The sequence below is a fragment of the Euleptes europaea genome, chromosome 14 (genome assembly GCF_029931775.1).
Source record: "Euleptes europaea isolate rEulEur1 chromosome 14, rEulEur1.hap1, whole genome shotgun sequence".
NCBI classification, from domain to species: Eukaryota; Metazoa; Chordata; class Lepidosauria; order Squamata; family Sphaerodactylidae; genus Euleptes; species Euleptes europaea.
In genome coordinates, this window is record NC_079325.1 from 397,955 (window position 1) to 421,894 (window position 23,940).

General features: G+C 57.5%; 2 protein-coding genes across 2 annotated transcripts in view; one reads left to right on the top strand and one right to left on the bottom strand.

Annotated features, from left to right (window-relative positions):
* The window catches only part of ARCN1 (archain 1), a 281,523-nt gene that overhangs the window by 39,335 nt on the left and 218,248 nt on the right, over positions 1–23,940 (top strand). The gene's annotated exons all lie outside the window — the stretch shown is intronic.
* Positions 11,469–23,816, bottom strand: LOC130487321 (transmembrane protease serine 13-like). Its single transcript, XM_056860813.1, has 13 exons — positions 23,706–23,816; positions 20,243–20,405; positions 19,706–19,819; positions 18,710–18,832; positions 18,448–18,577; positions 17,497–17,589; positions 16,632–16,675; positions 16,086–16,245; positions 15,544–15,716; positions 15,366–15,464; positions 15,077–15,219; positions 14,457–14,609; positions 11,469–11,500 (listed from the first exon to the last, which is right to left on the bottom strand). Exons 1-13 carry the CDS (start codon positions 23,814–23,816, stop codon positions 11,486–11,488), a joined length of 1,521 nt encoding a protein of 506 aa, XP_056716791.1. The 3' UTR covers positions 11,469–11,485.

Consider the following 23,940-nt stretch of genomic DNA (forward strand, 5'->3'; position numbering starts at 1 on the left):
GCCCTGGGCTGGCTAATATCAGGGCTGTGTGATTCAACAACACACACACCCCTGGCCCCTGACTGCCTCTGTGCCCCAAACGAGGAGTTATTATGATCCAAACCACAAGCAGCAAGCCAGCGAGAAAAGGGTCACAGAGCAGGCACCAGCTGCAGGGGCATTGAATCCCGACCCTGACACCAAGCCCATCAGTCACGATCCCCCACCCAAGCTGGAAGCAAACAAACCAGACCCCTCTCCAAGGGCCCCGTGGCCTCCCGTTCCTGTTTGCTAGCTGAGTCCGCACAGCAGGCCTGGCAGTGGTGGGTGGAGGGATGGCCGCACCTGACGTTCCGAGCCTGGATCTTGCCCCTGGGAGGAAGGGCGGGGGGCTGCAATGAGGGAGACGGAGGCTCTGGTCCAACCTGGGGATGCAGCCACAGCCCAGGCCTGTCCCTGCTGAGCAACAGCCCCCTGGTCACTGAGCCGAGGGCGGCTGACCTCCTCTGGCGGGTGACCTGACCCAGCTGCTGGGAGGGGGGGGCTGCACTGCCAGAACCAGATAAAAGAGAGGAAGGAGACAGACCCAGCACACACACACACACCCCACAAGAGCTGTGCCAGCCACAGTTGGGAGGAAAAGGGCTGGACATCTTCAAACGCCACCCTGCCTCGAGTCAGTACCAGGACACGGTGTCACCAGCAAAGAGGGCATCGTGGCAGCTGGCTGGGAGAATATTTGAACAATTATTTTTCCCTGGCAGAAAAGCCCAATTCGTGCCAAGCCGGCTCAGGATCCCTGAAATGGTCCAAATGTCCACCTTGCCAGGTAATTTCCATGCGCAGCGGCCTCTGGACCAGCAACATGCCTCTGGATTTCATGGGTTACTCTGGCAGGGGTCGGAACACACAGCACAAAGGCCACGCGAGTGCACGCCTCCTAGCACAGGGCATCGGAAGGCCACCCGCGAGCCCCTCCGCTTGCCAGGGGGAAGGTGGGAGTTACGAGGCCAGCAGGAAAGGGGACCACTGTGCACCACGCCCCAGGCCTGCTATCCAACAAGCACACAACACACCCCCATGGGTCGGAGGCACTCGCTTGCCGCCACACAAGGCTCTTTGCCACTAGTGCACTGTGTTGCCTGCGCCACCATGGCCCACGTGGCCGCTTTTGAAAAGGGGTTGCTGGCTGCCTGGTCCTTTGCCCCCACGCACATGTGCGCATGCTTGCTCTCCTTTTCTCCTCCCACCCCTCCTGCCATATGTGGAGGGGGCAGAGAGGAAGAAGACAGGCCGGGAGCCCCTGGAGATCAGCTCTGCTTCCTCAGGCTAGGGATCCCCCTCCCATCCAGGAGGCTGTCAGCAGTATGCCGACCCCCGTCAGAGGAAACCACAGAGTCCTGGGACAAGAGGCCCACAGGCGGAGGTCAGTGGGGGCTCTCCTCAGGGACAAGAAGCAGACAAGGAAGGCCTAGGAGCGGGGTGGTGGCAAGGGCTGGTTTAAGGCGGCAGGGGCAAATGCTTGGCTGGGAGGGGGGCAGCAAAACCCTCCTCTGGCTTCAGGCCCACCAGCTTCTCTCTCAGAGGAAGAGTCTCCCCAGCCACAGACCACACAGCCATGCCTGAGCCGCTGCCGGCCCCTCGCCCCCAACTTGCCTCTCTCCTCAGGCCTCACCTGAATTTTGTGTGCACACGTGTAAAATCACCCACCCATGACGGACAGCAAATGATGCCAGAACAGCACTTTCTGGACCTCTGATCTTTGTTGCTCTGGAGAAATACCTTTTCCCTTTGGGGTTTGAGCCTGACAACCCCCCCATACACACACACACACACACACAGAGAGAAGTTTTTCTCTCCCCTTGCAGGGGAAGCCAGGCAAGGGAGGTTCCCCAGCATCGCCCAAGTACCAACCATCAACACTTTGGAGATGCTAATGGCCATCCAGGCAGGAGAAATAGTTTGCTGCAACCTGATACCTGGAAGATGACACAGAGACCTGGGGGTGTGAGAAGCCAGACTGCATTTTCCTGGAGCTTTTAGGGAAGGATTCCTTGACCCACAAGGGGCAAGAAAACAGGTGAGATAAAATCCCTCGGTGCAGAGGGAGAGGGATCCAATTTGCAAGTCCTTTTTGGCTGATTCTGTCTGGAGGAAGAAACTCTCGCAACTGAGCTCCATCTTGATGTCCGCCATTGCCACATGGAGCAAAGGGTGGGCAGCCTGGACAAAGACTTCCGGGTAATGGGACGCTTTTAACAAACAAACAGTAACTTCAGCTAGGGAAGGGAGACTGAACATTTGCACCTTTCTTTTGTAGTCCTTGATCAATCTGTTGTGGTGCAGAGATTACGTGAGTGGCTTTTACTTGTAATAACTTCTTTACAAATTCATATCCTGGTAGTTGTTCTTTGGACCACACAGACCTCCACCGTTGGAACACGCTATTCAAAATGGGGGCCAGTGGAAGGGTTAAGGTTAGGGCGGTTGGCTGGCGAATGCCCTGCGAGTGTGTTAGGGCGGGAAGCTGTCGCCATGGAAGCTAGTCACCAGGTGGCAGGAGCCACGGGCGACAGGTGGAGCCTCTGAACAGCAACGTTGTGGGGCAGCTGAGAAGACGGGCCCTCTTGGCAGGCAAGTCCTAAAAGGACCAGTTGGCGACAACATACCGAAGGAAGAGCCAGCCAAAGAAACCCCTCCCAGGGCCAGCCAGAGACTCAGGAGGGTGCCGCGTGCCTCGCAGCCCTGGAGGCCAAACGGAGTGGGGCTTGTGGGTCAGCAGGGCTGTTCCGCCACCGTGGCAATCCACCCTGCCAACCTCCCACTGCCACCAGGCCTTTCTCCTCCTCCTCTCAGGGACTCTCAAAGATCAGACAGGGTGAAAATCGGTGTCATGGCTTGGGGTCTTCCTACACCCCTCATGCACCTCAAAGAAAAAGGAGGGCGAGAGGGTGGGTGCAGAGAGAGAAAGAGAGAGACCCCTTTGCCTCACCATCAGCGGCTCGGATCTCCCAAGCCCTTCAGAGATTTCCCGGCTGAAGAGGCCAGGCCAGGCCAGCCCACAATTTCCCCGGCAGGAGGGACAGGAGACTCCTGGGGCAGGGCGAGCCCCTCTGCCCCCAACAGAAGCTGCTGTGGAGGCACCACCCTCATGACACCTCCAGAGCCAACTCCAGAAGAGAACAAGAAACAGCCGGTCATCTTTTTAGTGGCTGCTGCCTCAGTTTTCAGCATGTACCATTCAGAACAAAGAAGGACAAAGTTCCTCGGTCCAGCAACTGCCTGCGTACTCTGGGAAAGGTCAGGATCCCTGGTCTGTGCATCAAGCGCCTTGCGCAGCGCAGAAAAAAACAAAGCCCAGAAGCCCACATTCTGTGCTCCATGCATCCCAGCGCTGGCAGGCGCCCAGTGGCAGCGCAAGACATCAAGAGCGGAGCACCAGTCCAGAAAGGGCCAAACTGGGCATTCAACGAAGGTGTGCTCTGGGGGCTCTGGCAAGTGGGGAAGGGGCTCCAGAAGAACAGTCAGGGGGGTGGGAAGGGCAGCCAGAGGGGCACAGTTAACCCTTTCCAGCTCCAAACTGCCCCCCCCCAAGTGGGATCCCCATATAGTTCCAAATGCAGGGAGGCTGCGGGGTCTGATTCGGAACAGGAAACCCACAGGCAGGAGAAGGATGAAGTCTCTTACCCTCTTCCTGCTTGTCCACTCCCTCCCTCCCCCCCCCCACACACAAACACTCGCTTTCCAGCTTCGGCCAAGTCGGATCCAAGCCACATACTTTATATCAGTCCGTAGAAGAGTCTAGCGCAGGGGTGTCGAACTCATTTGTTACGAGGGCCGGACGTGACATAAATGTCACTTGGCCGGCCCGGCCCATGCCTCACCAGGCCAGATCAAGACTGGGGGGTGGGCTGGCTGCCTCGTGGGCCAGATAAGAGCTCTCAAGGGACCGGATCCGGCCCGCGGGCCATGTTTGACACCCCTGGTCTAGACCATCCTCTAGCATGGGGGCAAAGCCCTCCCTCCGGTCGCCAGCACAAGATGTGCCGCTCCAGGTGGTCTTCCCCAGAGCCTTGCTTACAGAGCACAGGCCAGAGCCGGGGAAGGGGCAGCCCCACACCCTCTCTCCCACTCACCCCCGCCTCCAAAGTTGCTTTTCCCTGCCCTAGAGGGAAAAACTCCCAAGTTCCCATCCATTTCCCCGTGAGTAAAAGCAACTTGTGGGTGAGAAAACGGCCCAAGGATTCGAAGCCCCCTCCCCATCACAGCTGCCCCCAGCTACAGTCTGGAAAAGCCAGCGGGGAAGGGGGCCGCGCGCCCTCAGACCCCCCCCCCCGGCGATGGTGCGGCTGTGCAGGATGAGCCCTCTCAGCAGCTGCTTCAAAGATGTCGCCCTTCTGTCCCCAAACCCTGGAAGCTCCCCCCTTTCTCCCCCAGCTGGATACGCTCTTCTCTCGCCAGGCAGGTGACTCATGAGCGTGTGTGCGCACGCGTGCCAAACCAACCCTTCGCCCGGCAGCCTCGCAAGATGGCAGCCAGCTTAAGCCTCCTCTTCCAGCAGCTATTTCCAGAACAGCTGCACGCTGCGGCTCCTCCTCCGGCCAAGCAGCACGTTGCGCACCCCACACACGCCACGGCTGGAGCACGTTGGCAGCCCCTGCTTTCCCAGGACCGTGCCACTCGCTTTCACAGCAACCCCCCCCACATCGGCATCCACTGTTACTGCCTGTGTTTCGCACCAGAATGTCCTGCCCAGACCCCCCCCCTCAGCACCTGCTCCTCATCCAGTGTGCCCCCCTCCCAACAGAGACCAGGGCCAACGCAAACGCCCTCCTCCTCTGGGAGCGCTGGCCAGAAGAAGAGTGGCGCCTGGAGCGAGGCAGCAGCCTACCTGTTGGGCCCCTCTGACAACAGACCCCCAAAAGGCGCCCCCAGAAGCTGTTTGCCAAGCCCCGCTCCTTCTAGGGGTCTGCTCACTGGGCAAGGACGATGGGGGGGGAAGCCCAAGACCAATGGGGGACATCCCTGCCACCCACACAACCCACCGCAGGGCTGAGCTTCTACTTCCCTGCTTGGGCGTGGCATGAGTGGGGGGTAGCTGGCTCCTCAACCCCCCGCCGGCGCCTGGAGGGGACTCTTTGGTTGCCTCTGCTCACTGGCAAGTGTCCTGTGGCCTGTCCCCAGGGGTCAGCCCTTGGGGGGCTGAAAGACTCCCACACAAACACCAATGTTAACGCTTCTGCCAATGAGGGGGAAAGGAAGGGCACCCGCCCCTCGCCCCTCGCCCCCCCCCCGCAGGAGCCAGGGAGTGGGGAAGGCGGTCGGTCGGGCGGGCATCTGGGAAGGGGGGAGGAGATGCGGCCCCGCCTTCTCAAGCCCCGAGGGGGAGAATCGGGGGGAGGGGGCGTCAGCCCTGAGCCGCCACCACACCCTTTGCGTGGCAGGGTGGGGGGGGGTTCAGTGGCTCAGGGGGGCACAGCCCCACCGCCGCCCAGGAGGGCTTCCAGGAGTGTGCCGGGGGCCAGCAAAGAACGCGGGGGGCTGTGCGCTGGGGGGGGGGGCTCTCCGTCGCCAGTCTCCCAGGAAACCTGCCACGCAGTGTCGGCTGACCCCCCCCCCCGCCTGCCGCTACAGCAATGGCGCCCCTCCCCCGCCGCCTCGCCGACAAACAGCCCGGCCGAGCAGGCCCCTGGCGAGGGAGGGGCAGCCCCTGGAGGGCGCGGGCCCGTGCCAGGCCACCGACGGCGGGGCCGGGGCGCTGCGTGCCAGAGTCGGGCCCGGGGGGGCGGGGGGCGGCGGCGGGGGGGGGTTCCGGGGGCTGCGCGCGGCCGGCGGCCGGAGGGGCGGGGCGGGGCGGGGCGGGGGCTCGGGGCGGCGCCTCCTTCGACGGCCGGTCGCTAGGCGACCCGGGGGACCTCGGCAGCAGGGGGTCGCCACGGCAACAGGGGAGCCAATCGGGAACCGCCCCGGGTGCGAGAGGCAGGCAGGCAGGCAGGCAGGCAGGGGCGCGCCCCGCCGGCCCCCGGCCCCGCGCAGCCCCCCACGCCCCACCACGACGGCCTCGCCGGGCGGGCGGGCGGGCGGGCGGGGATGCTGGCCGGAGTCCCGGTGGCCTGCCCCCCCCTCCCTCCCTCCCTCCGCCCGCCCGCCCGCCGTCGGGGCTCCGCTGCGCTCGCTTACCGGCAGGCTGTCGGGCGGGGCGTCGTTGGGGCGAGGGCTGGGCGGCGGGCCGCGCCGTCTGGCGTGGGGACCAAGGGGGCGGCGGGGCCGGGCCGGGGCGCTGCGCTGCGCTGCGCTGCGCGCTGCCTTCCCGCGGCTGGCTGGCTGGCTGGGGCTGCTGGGGCTGGGCTGGGCGTGCCACGGGCTCGGGCAGGGCTGGGCGGGCGGGCGGGCGGGGGGCTGCTGGCAGCTGCGCGTCGGCGCGGGGGAGGGGTCTCGGCCGGCTGCCGTCAGAGCCCGGCGCGAAGGGGGAGCGGCCCGGCCTCCGACCGCCATTGCCACACGGGAGCCCGCAGGCAGCCGCCCGCCCAGCTAGCGCGAGGCGCTCTGCCCATGCTCCGGAGCGCGCTCGCCGGGGGGGGGGGAGGGAGGAGGGGCTGCGCCTCGGAGGCAACCGGTGGCCTGGCGACCGGCCGGCCCCTGAGCCGCAGCTGCCAGGCCGCCGGCGCAGCCGTCCTCGCAGGGGTGGCCCCCTTTCCCGAGAACAGGGCGCCCCCGGCCATAAAGCCGCCGCAGCCTGGGACCCTATGGGTCGGGGCTGCTAGGCGGCCGCGGGCCGCTAGTCGAGCAGCGGGGGCCCTTCTGACGCCCGCCCGCGGCCAAAAGAAAGGGAGGGGGCGGGCGGGCGGGGGGGGGCAGGGCTGGCCCTGGGGGCCTTCCGCGGAGCCAGCCAAAGGATGACAGCCAGGCCCGCCCGCCCGCCCGCAGCAGCGGCAGCGGCAGCAGCAGCTGGGCGGGCGGTGGTGGGTGCGCGGGGCCCCTTGCTCAGCCGCTCTTCCAGGCCAAGCTGCGGGCGGTGGGTGGGGCCGGGCCACATCCAACCCAGCAGTTCCCCTCCGCCCATGGAGCCCCCAAACGTCTACACAGAAGCAGGAGGTCGAAACCACCGTCACCCCCCCCCTTCTGTCCCAGCCAAAGGCCTGGTGCCAGAGGAAAGTTGTGTGGGGCAGCTTCTGAGGCCCGCTGATTCGAACCCCAGCCCCAGACCGCAATCCGACTCTGCCCGGTGGCACACAACCCTGCCCAGAACAGAACAGAAGACCTGGATTACGTCTGGATTAAGGTTCAGCGTCTAGCCCTTCTCTAGCCCTTCGTTGTTCACACACTAGCTGAGTCCTTCTGCTTCCTCTTGGGATTTTGCTGGGAAGCGGAGGGGCCGGGGGCCATCCAGAGGGAAGAAGAAGAGGAGTTGGTCTTTATAGGCCGACTTTCTCTATCACTTAAGGCAGAATCAAACCGGTTTACAATCACCTTCCCCTCCCCACAATGGACACCTTGTGAGGGAGGTGGGGTAGAGAGAGCTGTGACTACCCCAAGGTCACCCAGCTGGCTTCATGTGTAGGAGTGGGGAAACCAGCCCAGTTCACCAGATTAGCCTCCGCCACTCTTGTGGAGGGGTGGGGGAATCGAACCCCATTCTCCAGATTAGACTCCACCGCTCTTAACCACTACACCACGCTGGCGCTCCAGAAGGGGCTCCAGAGCTTCTGCTGATCTTTCCAAGCAGCTGGATATGGACAAGAGTAGAGGCGCAAGACCGACCCTTGCGGGAGGTACCCCATTTGCCAACAGCCATGGCGCTGAGCAGAAGTTAGCCAAGGTCAGAACTCATTGCGTGGCCCGTCCCCAGGCCACCAAGGGGGCCCCGGCCATCCGCCAAGGCAGGAATCCTTTGGATCTTTCATTTGGCCTAGGGCAGAGCATCCCAGTGGGCCCACCACACCTGGAAGGGCTTTGAGCCCCCTTTTGTCTCGATCCCAACAGGTAATGACCTGTCTCCTCCACCCTCAGGCCAGGTGACTCAGAACCTACACAGAAACTCAGCTGGCAGCTGGACAGTGCTTAAGGTGACCCCATGGCTGTCAAAGTGGACGCAGAGCTCTGAGGCACCCCTGACAGCCACACCTCGGCATGGAGGCTCCCGCATCCTCTGCAGCCACCTGGGGAGGGAGGCAGTTAGGCAGCGCTGCAAATGGTACCTCCCAGCATCACTGATCCCTTTCATGATGCTCGCACCAGGTACGGACCCTTGAACAAAAGAAGCTGTGGGTGAAGGGGAACAGTATGAGAAGCAGACACCGACCCCCCCCCCCCCGCGTGCACTGCTGTGCTGAGAAACCTGGCAGGCAAGACGGCAACCATCCTGCCCCTCGCTTATCAAACCAGGTTTGGTAACGCAGGCCAGGTCAGCGCCTTCATCCAGAATCAGGGCTTGTGTTCTGGCTGACTTTCGTAGCTGCTTGGCAAGTTCACGGCGGCCCCAGGACTGGGTTGGTTGGTTTTCGTAAAAATGAAAGAGGGAGGGGACCTGCAGTGGATCATACTGTCTGTAACGAAGCCCATTTTAGGAGCTGGCGATGCCTTGCTTTGGAGAAGATAGGCTCTCCTTAGCCTATGCTCATGAATGGCCAAAATCTTGGGCAGGAAGCGGATTCCCAGGTGGGACACCTGCAGGCCTTTCCGACCCCAAGAGGGCTTGCAAAGCCAGGCACCGATACAGTCAGCAACTGCACGTCTTCCTGAGTTGCGGGTTCTCAGGTGAGCTTGAGTACCTTTTACTAACTTTGCCTGCATGACTCCAATCTGAAAAAGTGAGCCGTGGCTCACAAAAGCTCATCCCCAGGCTGCCAAAAGTTTTGTTAGCCTTGAAGGCGCTATTGAGACTCTTCCTCTTTTCTACTGCTAGGCTGCCTCAGGCATGCGAGAAGCCTCCACCCTGCCAGCTCTTATGTCCCCCCTGCCTGGATGCAATCCCCTTTTGTTACCTTTCTGGGAAGCCCCCCCCCCAACTCAGTCAGAGCTGGAGCACGAAATGGATTCCCGTCCTGGGCTCACCCAGAATTCCTGGACCACACAGTTTCCCTGTCGCTCTCCTTTTGTGCCAGCTCCTGTAACGATCGCTGCTCTGCCAGCCAAAAATGTGCCGCCTTACCCTCTCTCCTTGTGCAGAGGCTGCCAGCTGCCTTTCTGTCTCTGGAACTTGGGGGGGGGGTTCCTTGCCGCCACGCAGGGGCGTCCCTCCACTGCCTCGGCTTCTTCTTTTCCCTCAGACCCTTTGGAAGGTCTGCCCAAAGCCCTCCCTCTCAGCCTGTGGAGCGTCCAAACATACAACGTGCTGTACCCAGTTCAGCAGACCACGGTCAGGTAAACGCTTCTCTCTGTTCATCCCTTTGAAAACTCTCCTCTCCCCTTCTTTAAACCCTTCGCCTCTCTCGCGGCTGTTCCCTGGTGCAGAATTCTCGTTCAGCCAGAGGCTCGACTCTCTTCCACTTTCTCTCCTAAGCCTTCATACACACATCCTTCTCAACACAACGGTTTCTCATGCTTGAGTGCCTTTTCAATCCCTGTACCCCTATATTTCCCTAAATAAAATCTAAACCTTGCTTTGGAAGGCTGTTTCAGGTCACGGGTAGCCTGTTGGCACTTTGAGCTGCATGCTCTCCAGGTCAAGATCCGTAAACTGCACGTTCTGCCCCCACCCCAACCCCCCATCCCAAGCTGGCCATGCAGGGCAAGTGGGAAGAGGTTTCCCGCTGACACTGAGCTTAATTCCCCCAAATTGGCTGGGGTTGTGGGGGCGTGTCCTGACCTCAACCCATGCTAGAGAGCCCAAATATCTCTAAGGATATATGTGAAAGGGAGCTTATGTGGAAACTAGAGAAAAAGGGGTTCCCCAAAATGGACCAGGTGCCTTCATTACCTAGACCTCCCTTAAGTAGATATTTCCACTCCATTTCCATTTTATCTTTACACTGGTGTATTGGGGGTGGGGGGAGTCTGTTGGCCAAGTGTTGGAAGTTGTGCGTTGAGGCCAGGGTGTGTAAGCAGAGGCCCGTGGCCCAACTGATGTAAGTTAAGTTGATTTTGGTACCCCGGGACTCACAGCTTTAGAGGAAAAGAAGCGGAGGAGATGGGAATACTTCTGTTGTTGGGGAGGGGGGGTGAACAGAGGCCCGTGGCCCCAGTGGTAGAAGTTAAGTTGATGTTGGTATCCAGGGACCTGCTTTAGAGAAAAAGAAGTGGCGGAGGAGGGAATATTTCTGTCTGTGACCATTTTCTCTCTATATACGCCTATATATACAGGGAGGAGAAAAAGCCAGTGCCCCAAATATGGGAAGTGAGGTACTGGGTGTCCAGCATGCAAGTGGTGTAGTTGTTCAAGCGTGGGCCTAAGATCAAGGAGACCAGACTTCAAATCCCCACTTGGCCACAAAGCACACTTGAGCCAGTCACACACTCAGCCTAAGTTGTGGGGGAAAGAGTGGCAGAGGAAGTATTTAATACACAAATGAAATATTTACTCTGATTGGCTCAGCGAAGGAGTTCACAACATCTTTCCTCTCCTCTTACAGAGTCCTCTTTCTTTGACAGATTCAGACTGGAAAAAATTATATTTTTAAAACCACACGACAAAGAGTTTCCCGCTGCCCTTTGCGTCTCCCCCATGCAGTTCTGTGGGAGCCATGTGACTCGCGGTCCATTTTGGGCAAGAGACGCCCCTGGACTTTGGCACTGTGATGAAAGCCAACGAGGCAACTGCACGTGGCTGTGCAGGGGTGCGGGGGGGGGGACCCCTCTGCCTCACACGGAAGGCAAACGGGGAGGCCACCGAGGAACAAGGGGTTGCCTGCTATGGCCGTGGACCTCCGTTGTGCTGACCCAAAGGGCGGCAGCTCCTCTGAGGGCGAGCTGAACCGGATGAAGGAGGACGGATGCTGCAATTCAGCATGCAGCGCTCAGCCCTGGACAAAACGTGTCCTTGGGCCAACTCTAGTCACGGATGCAAAGGGCCCCAGTTCCCTGGGTGGGACACGACCGTGCCCCTCTGACCTGGGACAGTCCTGGGAAATGGTGATGGGGCTGCAAGGGAGCCCCACCCCCAGTAGTGCGTCAGTGCTGTAGTCAGTGCATCTGTGGCTTGAACCTGGGTCTTGCTCTCCATTCCCACTGCAGCTGCGTTCCCCAAGGCATCCCTGTTCCCTTGTGCCGGTGCAGTCTGGTCCAGAGAGCCCAGCCAGGTCTCCAGGGAGGCCTCTTGGATGCCAAGGACAAGGGGCTTCTCTCTCTCTCCCCAGCAGAACATCTGGGCTTGCACTCCAGAGGCATAGTCCAGCTGTGGGAAGCCAACGGCCAATGCGGCGGGCCCTTCTGGACTGCAGGGCTTGGTCTCTGCCACGGGAACCCCCTCATTTTCTCCGGGCGGGGAAAGGCAGCCGGCCCACCAGCACGAGAGCCCTTCTCCAGGAGCAGAGTGGCAGTCACGCGGGTGCGGGCAGCCTCCCTCTGGTCAGTTGCTCTGGCTCTGAAATGGAAGGAAAGCAGAGTGAGGGGGGAGCAGCCCCCTTGCAGCTTTCTCCTGGGGGAAGGGGTGCAAAGGAAAGAGGAAGGAAGCCCCCTGCACGGAGCCAGCCTCTCTTGGCACCTTTGTGAGCTGTGAAGATGGAAAGGGGCATTTCTCAGCTATAGGAGTTAGCAGCAAGCAGAAGTAGTTGGAGCTTTGGTTAAACCAGTGGGGGCCCTATAACAACAACCAGGGGGGAGGAAGCCTCCCTCCTTCTGCTGTGGGGTTCCCCTCCACCTCACGCCTTTTGCATTGATTGATTTTTATCCTGCTTTCCTCCCCTGTAGGAACTCAAAACAGCTTTTAGAATATCGTTCTCCTCCTCCTCCTCCATTTTCCCTCAACAACCATCTTGTGAGATAGGCCAGGCTTGAGAATGCGACGGGCCCAAGGTCACCCAGCAAGCTTCCATGGTAAAAGCGGGGTTTGAACCCAGGCCGCTCTGGGTCCTCGTCCACTGCTCTGTCCACGACACCCTGCTGCGTCTCAAGCGCCCGCCTGCCATTCCTGAGCCATGGCAACAGGCAGCAAGATCCACCGTGAGGCCTTGAGGGAGCCACAGGCCCCTTGCCCTGGGTGCCAGGGCCCTTGGCTCTGCAGCTGCTGGCCAACGTTTGAGGTGGGTACCACAGCAGCCCTAAAGGAAGCCCAACTCTGGGCGGGTGGCTTTTTTGGGGTGGGGGTGGGTGGGACATCTGCAATATCATCATCCATCCAAACCTTTATTGGCATAGAGACAATATTAACAATCATAAGCAAGGATTCATATTTACAAAAGACACATAAAATCAGATAAATACCATTAGGCAGATGTGACCTTAGGCAGATGATGAGAGGGAGGGCATCTTGGCCATCTTCTCGTCACTAGGTGTGGGGGGGAGGTAGTTGTGAATTTCCTGCATTGTGCAGGGGGTTGGACTTGATGACCCTGGTGGTCCCTTCCAACTCTATGATTCTGTGATCATTAGGAATGTATATAAATAAATAAAGTCGGCCCATCCACTAATGGGAGGTCCAGGCGATGTTCAGAATTTTAGGACAGTTCCCAGAAATCTGACAATATGTGATTAGATATTTCCAGCCAGTTTGGGGGAGGGGGGCTAAGAGGTGACATTTAACATGAGTCAGTGTTTTGAGGGTACAGCTGCATGGATTTCCCTGCCTGCACTTCTTCTCAATTAGAAGCAGAACGGTGGAGTAGTTAGAGAGTCCAAGTAGGATCTGGGAGACCCAGGGCAGCTTGCCAGGTGACCCTGAGCAAGTCATTCTCAGCCTAACGTACCTCACAGGGTTGTTGTAAGGATAAAATGGAGGAGAAGAGAACAATGTAAGCCACTTTGGATTCCCCATTGGGCAGAAAAGCGCCCAATGATTTATATCCTGCTTTTTTCTCCCAGAGAAAACAATGGCCTCACGGCTGCAGTGAGCAAAACATGCCTGGCCCAGCCCTTGAGATTTCGGCAAATCTTGGAAAGGAGTTGGCAGGATGGATGCGGGCGCTTGGGTATTTATTTCTCACTGTTTATGCTCCCTTGCTCCTCCCGTGGGTTGGCTCTGCTCTCCTGAGGGTGGCCCCACACTGGCTGGACCAAGAGGTTCTCAAGGACTTTCATTGTTAATGGTACAGCAGGCCTGAGAATTCGCTTTTAGTTTTCAAATCTGCAACTCTCACTATTCCATCCTTGAGAAACAGCTAGTTAATGAATAAATGGCCTCACGCCCAGACTAAATTTTAGAAAGAGCACATTTGAAACAATTATTCTTGGTGGGGGGTGGGAGGCATTCAGTGCTCATAGAGCTCTTATCTCACGCCTTCAGAGGAAACGAATTAGATGGTTTTAACAGAGTCATGAGAGATCCACACAAACGGTGCCCGTGTAAGGTCACCACACCCTAAAACCCCTGAATCTCTCAGATCCAGGATGCAATGAAACTGTCTTGTCTTTTCTGAAAGCACTTTGCTGAGAATCTTAGATACTGTATTTTATCTTTTAAATTTAAGATAGGGGGTGATATGCATGCTTTTAATTTCTAACTTCAGTGTATAATTGTGCTTCATTTATATTTAATCATTTCAAGAGTGATCAGACTGTTTTTAAATAAAATCTTAAAACATTGTGGGATCTTTGGCCAGGATACAAGGGTTTCACTTGACACCTGGAATAAATGAACTTCTGATCTCTCTTCAGAGAGCTGCTTTGAGATGGACCACTCAAGAGAACAAGCCAGGCCTGCAAGAAACGTGCGGGGAGGGGGCATCCTATTCCCCCTTCTCTCACTGTCCAACTCTTTCTTTGCCTCTTCCCCCAACGCATTCTCTCTCTCTCTCTCTCTCTCTCTCTCTCTCTCTCTCTCTCTCTCTCTCTCTCTCTCGCACACCTGCGCATACGCTCTTACTTTCTCTCTGGGGAGGAAGCAACAGCCGGATGGCAGCAGGGGTTGCAGGAACAATGCTGGTTCGACGCCCCCCCTCCCCGTCCTCAGTGCCCCCACCAAATGTTCTTTATTTTGAGGTTTTGTAGGACCCCTCCCCTTTTTAAGTTTCAGGGTTTTCCCCCCAAGCAGTCTTCCTTCTGTGTAAACGGTCCAAACCTGCCGGTTTAAGTATCCGCAGATGGGTCCACGCTTCAACATGATCGTTCTCCCCACACAAGCCTTATGGTTTAGTGGCTAATATGTGGCTTTGGGAACAGGCAGACACTTAGCTTCCGTGTGCCTGTTTTTGAGAGTAATGCTCCCCCCCACAAGGATGGGATAATACTCCCCTCACAAGATGGTGTCCACACCGCTTGTCTTTGGCCCAGCATGGAGACACCGATGGTCCTTTTGGAGAGGCTGCCTCTGCCGCCTGGCCGCTACGCAAGACCACCCAAGCAGCACTCCCAAAGGCAAAAAGTCGCCAGCAGCTGTGCCTCACCTCCATTTTGCTGTGGATCCAGCTGAGCAGCTTTGTGATGCGAGTGTAGACCCCAGGCTTGTTCCTCTGGCCGCAGCCGGTCCCCCAACTGGTGACTCCGGCCACGTACCAACGGCTGCCGTCCTGGCAGACCAGAGGGCCGCCGCTGTCACCCTAAGGCAGAGGGACCAGATCAGCAGGGGAGTGGGGGAGACTGAGGGGCAGGGCCCGGAGGCTGCAGGGGGGTGGTAGCCGCCAGGCCACGGAGCCTTCCTGCAGCTGTTTTTGCCCTCTGTGCTCGTGAGCAAAGCCTCAGAGCGTGGCTCTCCGCCTTCCGCTCAATCAGAGACTTGGAACTGCAGGCGAAGAGAGGCAGCCAGGAGGCATGTCCAAGAAAACGCTCCACGAGGCAGCGCAGCCTGGTGAACTCCTCTGGAAAGGAGTGGACAGGACTTGCCACTGGTCAGGTTCCTAGTTCCTTCAGAGAGGAGAGGCTTTTAGGGACGGCCCTGGTCAAAGCCACTCCTCTGAGCCCCAAGACCCTGGGCACCCCAGCACCTGCACCAGGATCCTCGTCTCAGGCACACCTGGGAGATCTCCCAGCACCTGCGCTTCCCCCTGCAAGGAAAAGCCCGCCTTACCTGGCAGGAATCTCGCCCGCCTTGCAGGTATCCGGCACACATCATCCGGGGGGTCAGGTAGCCCTCGTAGACATTCTGACTGTTGCAGAGCTTGTAGTCGATGATTCTCACCTCTGCTTCCCGCAGCTTTGGGGAGGTGTTCTCTGAAACAGGTCAGCCATTATGGGTGGGGGGGGGACCCTTGTCCCCCACCCCCTTCTGGGGGGGCCTGGCCTCTCCTGCGAGGGCTGCATGTCTGGTGCAGGGGGGGGGGCTTGGCCTAGGATCCCTGGCCCTCTCCCCTGCTTACCGTCGTTCTCACTGGTCTTCCCAAAGCCAGTGATGGAGCACGTCCTCCCAGGAAGGAACTTCTGGCCAGACATGGGGAGGCAGGCTGGGCGGACCTGAGCTGAAGCAGAGAGAGGGATGAGTCCCCTGCCACAGGGGAGCCAGAGGCCCTTGGGGAGGGGGCCGGCCGGGGGCGTCACCTGAGAGCGCGAGGGGCCTCTCCAGCCTCATCAGGGCGATGTCGTAGTCGTCGTGGTCGTCGCTGTAGTTGGAGTTGATGATGACCTGTGAGACGGGGACGGCCTCCGTCAGGTGGCTGAGGTCGGAGCCCCCCGCATACACCTTCCACTCATCCAGGATCTTCTCACTGTTCCTAAGAAGCCCCAAAGATGGAGCAGGGGAAGTGCCAACAGTTGGCCCCGCCCTGCTCTGGCTGAGGGATCTCCTCCTTGGCAACACTTCCTTAGAGAAGCGGGCGGGTGGGCAGGGGGAGGTGGAAATCAGCACCGGGCACACCGCGGGCGTTCCTGCCTCAGGGCCAGGGTCACGTGGCCTCCTGGCCTCCCTCTTTCCCGCTCCATCCCTTCTCTTCTTTGCTGAGTCTCCTCTGTGCTGACGGGACGTCCCTTCGGACAGTTTGCTGCCCGGTCAGAGCGCCTGGAGGGGCGAGTTCCTCCCCCAGCCTCACTAGACCTCCTCTAAACCAGATCCCCTCCCCACTGCAGACAGAGGCTCCACTTACATGAAAAAGCAGTGGGCAGCTGTGAGCACCCACAGAGGATCGATAATGGTGCCTCCGCAGATGTGGGTCGATCCATACTGGAGGCTGACCTGCCAAGGCCATTTGCTGGCTGATGTTTCGGTGCCTCCAACGATGCGGCCAGACATCCTTTGCCCGCAGCCTGCAAGAGAGAAGGTGCAAGAGAGGCAGGCAGAATATGCCGTGCCATCCTCTGGAGAGAGAGGGAGGGGGAGAGGCCTGGACAGGGCCCCCTTTCTTTGCCAGCCAGCCAGCCAGCCTCCACCCGCCCAGGGCTCAGGCCTCAGCAGCGCAACCCCCTCCCTCTTCCCCTTGCTGGATGGAACTCCACACACTGGCTTTGGCTTCGTACCATGCCAGGGGGGGCTGGGAATACGAAGGCGGGGGCATTCTGGAGTAAGCCAAAATGCAGTCCCTGCTTAGTCAATTCCTTGTTCTTCCACATCACCAATAAAAACAGGAATGTGGGCCCGGGAGTGTCCTCCCCACACCACCTCTGTAGTCCACCACCCCACAAGGTCTACTTACGAGTGCATCGGAGGGCAACGTATTTCCCACTAGGGCATCGGGAGCTTTAGAAGAGAACAGAACAGAGAGTCAGGCAGGAGTGGGGCTGAGTCCTGCCCGAGGCCAAACCCCGAGGGAGAAGGGCAGAGCCTGGGCCGGGCAGGCGGGCCAGTGACGTGTGGCAGTGGGAACAGCCCAGCTGATGGGGCACAGAAACGGACCCCCACTTCCAGGCTTCTGCAGGAGCAGGCTAAAAGCCCCTGGCCGGGAAGGCAGGGCTTCTCTCCTCAAAACAGGGTCGGTGGAAATAGTGGGGTCTGTCCGGGACCATCCAGGGACATTCTTGTCCTAACGGGAATATGAATCCAGGTCCTCTTTTCAAAGTTGAACATCAGTCATTTCACAAGTGTTGTTCACAAGTGGTTTGCTCTCAGGCCTGGCTCAGAATACTTATGGGAACCATCATCATGGGCTTGGCCTTAATCTTAGGGGCAAAAATTGTCCACTGACCTGAATGGTCCTGGCAATGGGGTCCAGCCCCATGCATCTGCCTTGGGGGGATGTGCCTGGGAACAGATGCCACCACAGCCACCCCAGGCCTGGCTGACGGCCCCCTCCCACAACTGCGCCTTGCTCCAGCTGCAGCAGAAGAGCCTGGGGGGCTCGGCACAGCAGCCCGGGGGACGAGTAGGTCACAGCAAGGACCCCTGTCATTTCCCTCCTCGTTTGGGACCGCATCCAGCAGGGGGGCGGCCAGCTGACAGCACCTATATCCTTCCTGCACACGTAGGTGATTGCAGGGGAAGGGGGCCTTTCCCCCCAACGCCCCCTCCCTCACGCTCCCTGCTCCCCCACCCTCAGCATCACCCTGCCTGAGTCCCGTCACCTGTTGAGAGCCTGCTGGATGGTTTTGTGCATCCCGGCCACCACAAGGCTTTTCCCAGAGAAGGACAGAGGGACGTACTCTGTGTGGGAGGTGCTGGAGAAACAGAATCGGGTCCAGAGTCACCTCTGGGTTGAGGCAAGATTGAGGGGTAGAGGAGGTGAACCACGCCCCCCCACACCCCACGCCCCCATTCCTCAATCTGGCTGTGAGACAAGCGGACCATGGGGAGAGGGCAACGGCCTCGCCACGTCCTCTGTCCCCTGCTCCATTGCTGTGCTCTGAACTTTAACAACCTCCTGGGAGGGGCCCCAGGCAGAGGCTGGCGGTGCCCATGGATGGCGCATGAATGCATGCACAAAGCGGGTGGACCCAAGAGAAGGGCAAAGGTGATGTCGGGGCCCAGCCAAGGCCCTCCTTGTCCGCATGGGCCGCCTGAAGACCTGGACCTGCACCTCCAGCTAACGCCTGCCCCAAACAAAAAATTTCACACACACACCTCACCCCAAACCACATGCCAGGGAGAGAGCTTCACCTTGCCATGGGCAGGGAGGGTTTTTGCTCCCTCCCGCAGCCGGAGGTGGTGGAGCCCAGACACGGCCTCTGCTGTTTGCAGCCATGAAACAAGTTGCAAATGAGGGTGCCCTGAGCCGGGTAGCCCAGGCAAGCCCAATCTCATCAGATGTCAGAAACTAAGCAGGGTCAGCCCTGGTCAGCATTTGGATGGGAGACTCCCGAGGAACACCTGGGTCTCTACGCAGAGGCAGGCGGTGGCAACCACCTCTGGATGCCTCTTGCCTCGAAAACCCCAGGCTGTAAGTCAATTGCGACTAGACAGCAAAAAAAGAAGCAGCAGAAGAAGGGTGAGGCTGGAGGACTGCCTCTCCCCTCCCCTCCGCCCAGCCCTCTGCCTGCGCAGCCCCCCACCCCCACCTTGGCTGCCTTGGGAATTACTTTTGGAATCCCAGCTGCCGGCAGGTCTTGGCGGAGAAGGTCTCGTTCCAGGCGCTGCTGCAGACCGGCAGCCACTGCCTCTCAGCACTGGAGTAGACGTGCAGCAGGGACTGGTTCCAGCTGAAGCGGACTGCAGAGGGGAGAAGAAGGGGCTTTGGGTGAGGCTGGGACCCTGGCAGTGTTGCCCAAGACTGGGGCCGAGGTATTTAGGGGAGCCCTCAGCACCCACACACTCCTGGCCCCTCGCCCCTGCAAATGCTACCGCAGTCCAGCTCGTCACTCCGCTGGGAACAATCGTCGATCCCGTTGCAGCGCACCGCATGGTCCCCGCAGCTCTCCTCCGGCTCCTTGTACACGATGCCCGTGCTGGACCTCCAGAACAAGACTGGGCAGAAGGGGGGCAGAAGGGCTCTGTGAGAAGCGGCAGGCCTGGGGGTGGGGGTGGGGGTCTCTGGCACAATGGCCAGAGGGAAGCCCTTGGGCAGGCGGGGGGGGACTCCCCGGGGGAAGACACAGCTGGGGCAGGTGCACCCCTTCCTGACATGCAGGTGGACTTTGCAGCACCTGGAGTGGCTGCCAGGGGGCAGGCAGGCACGCTCCGGGACCCACCCAAACCAGCTTCCAAGCGGGTGGCAGAGCCCAGCAGCCCACACCCACACCACCGGTGCTTCCGTGTGCTGCGGCCAAAACCAGTCCTGCCCTGAGGAGCGCTCTCAGCCCCGGCAGGCTGCAGGACCGGGTGAGTCTGGGAGTCCTCAGCCAGGCCTCGGCCAAGCCCCACACCCAGAGGATGGGGTGCCCCGTTGGCTGCTGCGGCTGGGGAGGCCTGCCGGCCACTTTTGGCCATCCGGCCAAGAGAGAGGAGAGGCCTCTGGAGAAGGGGCAGCCATCAGTGGCCCCTCCTCCAGGAATCCGGCCAACCCCCTTTGAAAGCCGTCAGTGCTCCAGTCCCGGCCAAGAGCCAGCGGTGTTTTCCTGTTGCTTTCCGGATTCTGTAGTCCCCCCCACCCCAATGAAATTTTCTTGTTTGCTTGCATGTGTGTGCCCAGAATAAAACTTTGGCGCATTTTGTTATTTTGGCTTTCAGGGACTCTCTGAGAAGGGGCAGGCAGGGCTCTGCCCCTTGCCCCACACGGTGGGGGGGGGCAAAGGAGCATTCGTGGCTGCACTGGGCAGGGGGTGTCTGGCTGGAGTGTCCCTGTGAAGCCCCCAGGCGCACAGACAGCAAATCCAAAGTGCCGGGGGAAGCAGAACTTACACAGCAGGATGAGGCCAACGAGCAGCACGATGAGGACCACGAGGCAGAGGATCAGGGCCGCTCTCTTCTGGCCCATGCCCCAAGACACCTTGAAGGTGGTGGCCGAGGATGCTGCTGGGGCGGGGAGGGTGGAGAGATGAAGCAGAACAGGAACGGTCACTTGTGAGGAGCTCAGGGAGAGTGGCTGCACAGCAGAAGGGGGCGGCTGCCCCCACATGGACTCTGGGCCCTGGGGGAGCAGATCAGCCGCCCTCTCGGGGGGGGGGGCGCTGGACCCTGAGAGGAAGCCATTGGGAGTCTCCCCACACACGTGCCTGCAGCCCTTTGGACAGAGCCATGGAGTTGGGCCCTGAGTTCAGATCTCACCACTCAGCACAGGCCTCTGGGAGGTGGAAGGGCTGGAATGATTCCCTCTCCCCTGGGAAGTAGGGGTGCTTTTAGGTTCCTCCAGCCACTGGCTGAGATGCTCCGTTCTACCCTGCCCCCAACACACACCATCCACAGGAATGGCCCCCATCTGCCTCAAGCAGGCCTTACTTGAGTTTCCACGAGCCACAGTGGGCAGAGGATCTCGTTCAGAGTCCGGAGTGTGGGGTCTGAAGGCAACTCCTTGGACAGCCTCTAAGGAGTGTCGCGCTCGGAAGGCTGGCGGGATGCTGGGGCAGGGAGGCACGTCCCCGTGCTGGGCGGGTGGACTTTCCTGCGGGCAAAGAAGGCCAATGCTCAAGAAGTCCAGTTCTGCCTCTGAAGAAGCCACTGGCCAGCCCAACGGGCGGAAACGGAAGCCTTGAAAACCCAGAATACACTCACACAACAGAGTGCTTGCCCACAGATGCATCCAAGCAAGATCTGCCTCGCTGGGGCCGGGGCTCTGCGGGTGGGGAAGGGACAGCAGAGCGTACAGCCCATCTTGGCCAGGCCCAGCCTGTCCGGTCCTCAGTAGCCCTTTGGGGGAGGGTCTAGGGTTGCCAGGTCCCTCTTTGCCACCGGCAGGAGGTTTTTGGGGTGAAGCCTGAGGAGGGCAGGGTTTGGGGAGGAGAGGGACTTCGGTGCCATAGAGTCCAATTGCCAAAGTGGCCATTTTCTCCAGGTGAACTGATCTCTATCAGCTGGAGATCAGTTGTCATAGCAAGAGATCTCCAGCTACTACCTGCAGGTTGTCAGCAAATAACAACAGAAAAGGCAAAATACCAAATATCTGCAAAAAATAGACATTTTTATATCTCTGTGTACCATTGTACCTTGTTTTGCATAGTCAGTGTATCACACTTTGACTATTTGGATTTCTTCAACAACGTCTATTTTTTGCAGATATTTGGTATTGTCGCAGGCTGGAGAGATACAGTCTGAACATGTGGTTCTCCTATGAATCATAGAAGTAAAAAGCATATACAGGCTTCTTTGAACAGAACTGAAAGTAAAGTATATGGAGGCTTCTCTGTGGAATAAAGGTCATGCTGACTAAAACTATTCTGAGATTAATAAAACTGCAAAACTACAAGGCTGTGATATGCAATGTTGCCCGATGGTTGAGTCTGAAAAATATCATCATTGCTTATCCATGGTACTTTTACCCCTTCTTAACAAGAAGGTCATTTCTGCCTGTAAGTTTGCAGCCTCCTCAGATAATGTGAGGAGGGAATAACGCTACCATCTCAGACCTAGTCTTTAAACAGTATAACAGATGGTGACCTTGCACTGGTGAACTGTGACTTAATGCCGGGAACATGATGGTGCTTTCTTCACAGACCAAGTGACAATAGTACCACCACCATGTGTGACTCACCAAGTGGTATTAGTGTAGCCTGCCCGGGGCAGAGAAGGTGCTAGCCTCTCAGCTCAGCTGACCACTGTTCTGAGAGAATAAAAGCTAGCACCAAACTGCCAGACGGCAGGGAGTTGATGGAAGACAGCTGAGGCTGTCTGACCTCACTCTCCACATCCCCAAAGATGTAAAACTTGGAAAGAAGTTGGTAAAGGACAATGCTGATTGTCTGGTTACCAGCTTTCTCTGTCTCTTGCATGAGACTAAGAGAGAGTAAATGGAGGACAATTTCAATCTGTCTGGCCTTGCTCTCTCCATCTTGAAAGATGTAAAACCTAGGATTGTTAGTGAAGGACAACACTGTTGTCTGGTTATTAGCTTTCCTCATCTCTTGCGTGAGATGTAGGAACTCATTCATTATTTCATATCTTGCGTGATATGGAACTCTACCATTTCACAAGTTATTTGTGAGAATGGGAAAGACTCTCTTTGAGAGGGATTCATGTCCAGATGACCTGCTAAGGCTGGATGTCTGGAATGAATGCTTGTGGACTATTCCATATGATGTATTCCTACTAACCTTACTGTGGGGTCTAAGAGTATTGGATCAGTTCCATATTTGGAAACACTGACATCTCATTAATTCTAGCAAGGATTGATGAGTTCTCACTGAATGATCTAAATGGTCTGACTTGGCTTTTCTTGAGAAACATGGAAGTTGTGAAACCCAAGTTACAGAATCAGTTCTCAGAATCAGAAACAGGATTCTTAGATACTCTTAGAGATTCCTCTAAACAACCAGAGATATCTCTCAGGGTAAAGAGTCAGAGGTTTCCTCAACAACACAGAGGAAGCTTCTACACTCAGTGACAATGAGTGACATACACAATATGCATACACAGAATCCATTAGGCTTTTTTGTGGAGACTCTTAACTAAATAAACATTTACTCTGAGATTGGCAAAGCAAGAGAATAACTGAGTCTTTCATAAAAACATTAATACAGCCTTAAGCTTACACATAATGAATTATGCATAACACATAAGCTCTGCATTGCTGACTGTTAAGACACACACATACTTTCAGCATGTAAGTAGCATTCCTGATCTTAACAATGATCAGAAGTCCATAAACATAAAATAGATTAAATACAAAGCTTATGGTATCCTATCCTCTGCACACAGCACTGGGTAAAGTCAATACATACTAAAACATATGACTATCCTAAACATGAGTTAGGTCCTTTACAAATCTCCCTAAGCTAAGCATATGAGCTGGAGAGATTTGGAAATAGTATAAGGTTGTACTTGGTTTAATACAACTTATGTTTTATATTCTAGGTACTCTGAATTAAGATTCTTTTAACTATAACAGGTCTTTTTTCCCATTGTACTAATCATATTTTAACAGGATTTCTGTAAACTGATTTATTCCTGAATAAAATGCATTACAGGTTTAAGGTTAGAAAACCTTACATAGAGAAATTGCTTATAAAGATTATTTGAAACTGCTTGCATATATTAACATAAATAAACATGTAAGAGAATCATAAATGTTTGTACTTTATGACATGTTTTGAGAGTGTGTAAATATTCACATGCATATATATATATTATGTGAAATAAATGTTATTTAAAGGAAGTTCCTTGTTTATAAATTTTCTGGCACACTTCAATAGAAAGCCTATGGTAGTAGGAATTATCATTGACTCCTGTCTGTGAGGTCTCGCTGAATACGATAGCTTCACTTCTCAGTAAGTGATACATTCTAAGAGTGTAGACCCCTTAACGACACGAGCCGTGACAGTATTTTGCCTTTCTGTTGTTATTTGCTGACTACCTTACGTGACAGCAGGCTAACTTGTTGTTGATTCCTTCACTACATGGAGGTTGGCAACCCTAGGAGGGTTGCTGAACGGCTTCCAGGTGGCTTCCTTCAGTGGGGCCACCTGGGTCTCAGTCTACCCGTGGCCCTGTGGCCAGCTGCCAGCCAAGCCCTGGAAATGCCAAGCTGGGCAGAGGTGCCTTCCTTTAGAAATGCCAAGGGAGGCCTCATGCAGGAGGCCAATTCCAGAGGACAGACCGGGGAGGGAGCTTTTCTCAAGAGCCCGTGGCCTGGACGGAGGGCAAGGAGCCGCACATCTGCCCCCTGGCACCAGGTGGGCCCCCCGGTGCCCCCGGGCTCTACTGTGAGCACCCCCACTGGGGGGGGGGCTGTAGTTCCCATCTGAGCTACCAGGAGGCCAAGGCCCGACCCGGAGGGCTCCACCACCATGCCCGGCAGGCAACACCGGGTCTCCTTGGGCCTTGGAAATGCCACGACCAGACGGCGTCGCCGGGTGCCCATGTTCTTTCCTGCTGATTCACCGGCAGCCTCCTCTGCCGGATGCCGACACAGGAACAGCATTCCATCCTGCGCATGCCAGCCAGCACCTGAGCTCCCCAGAGTGCGGGTGTGCCTTTGGAAACTG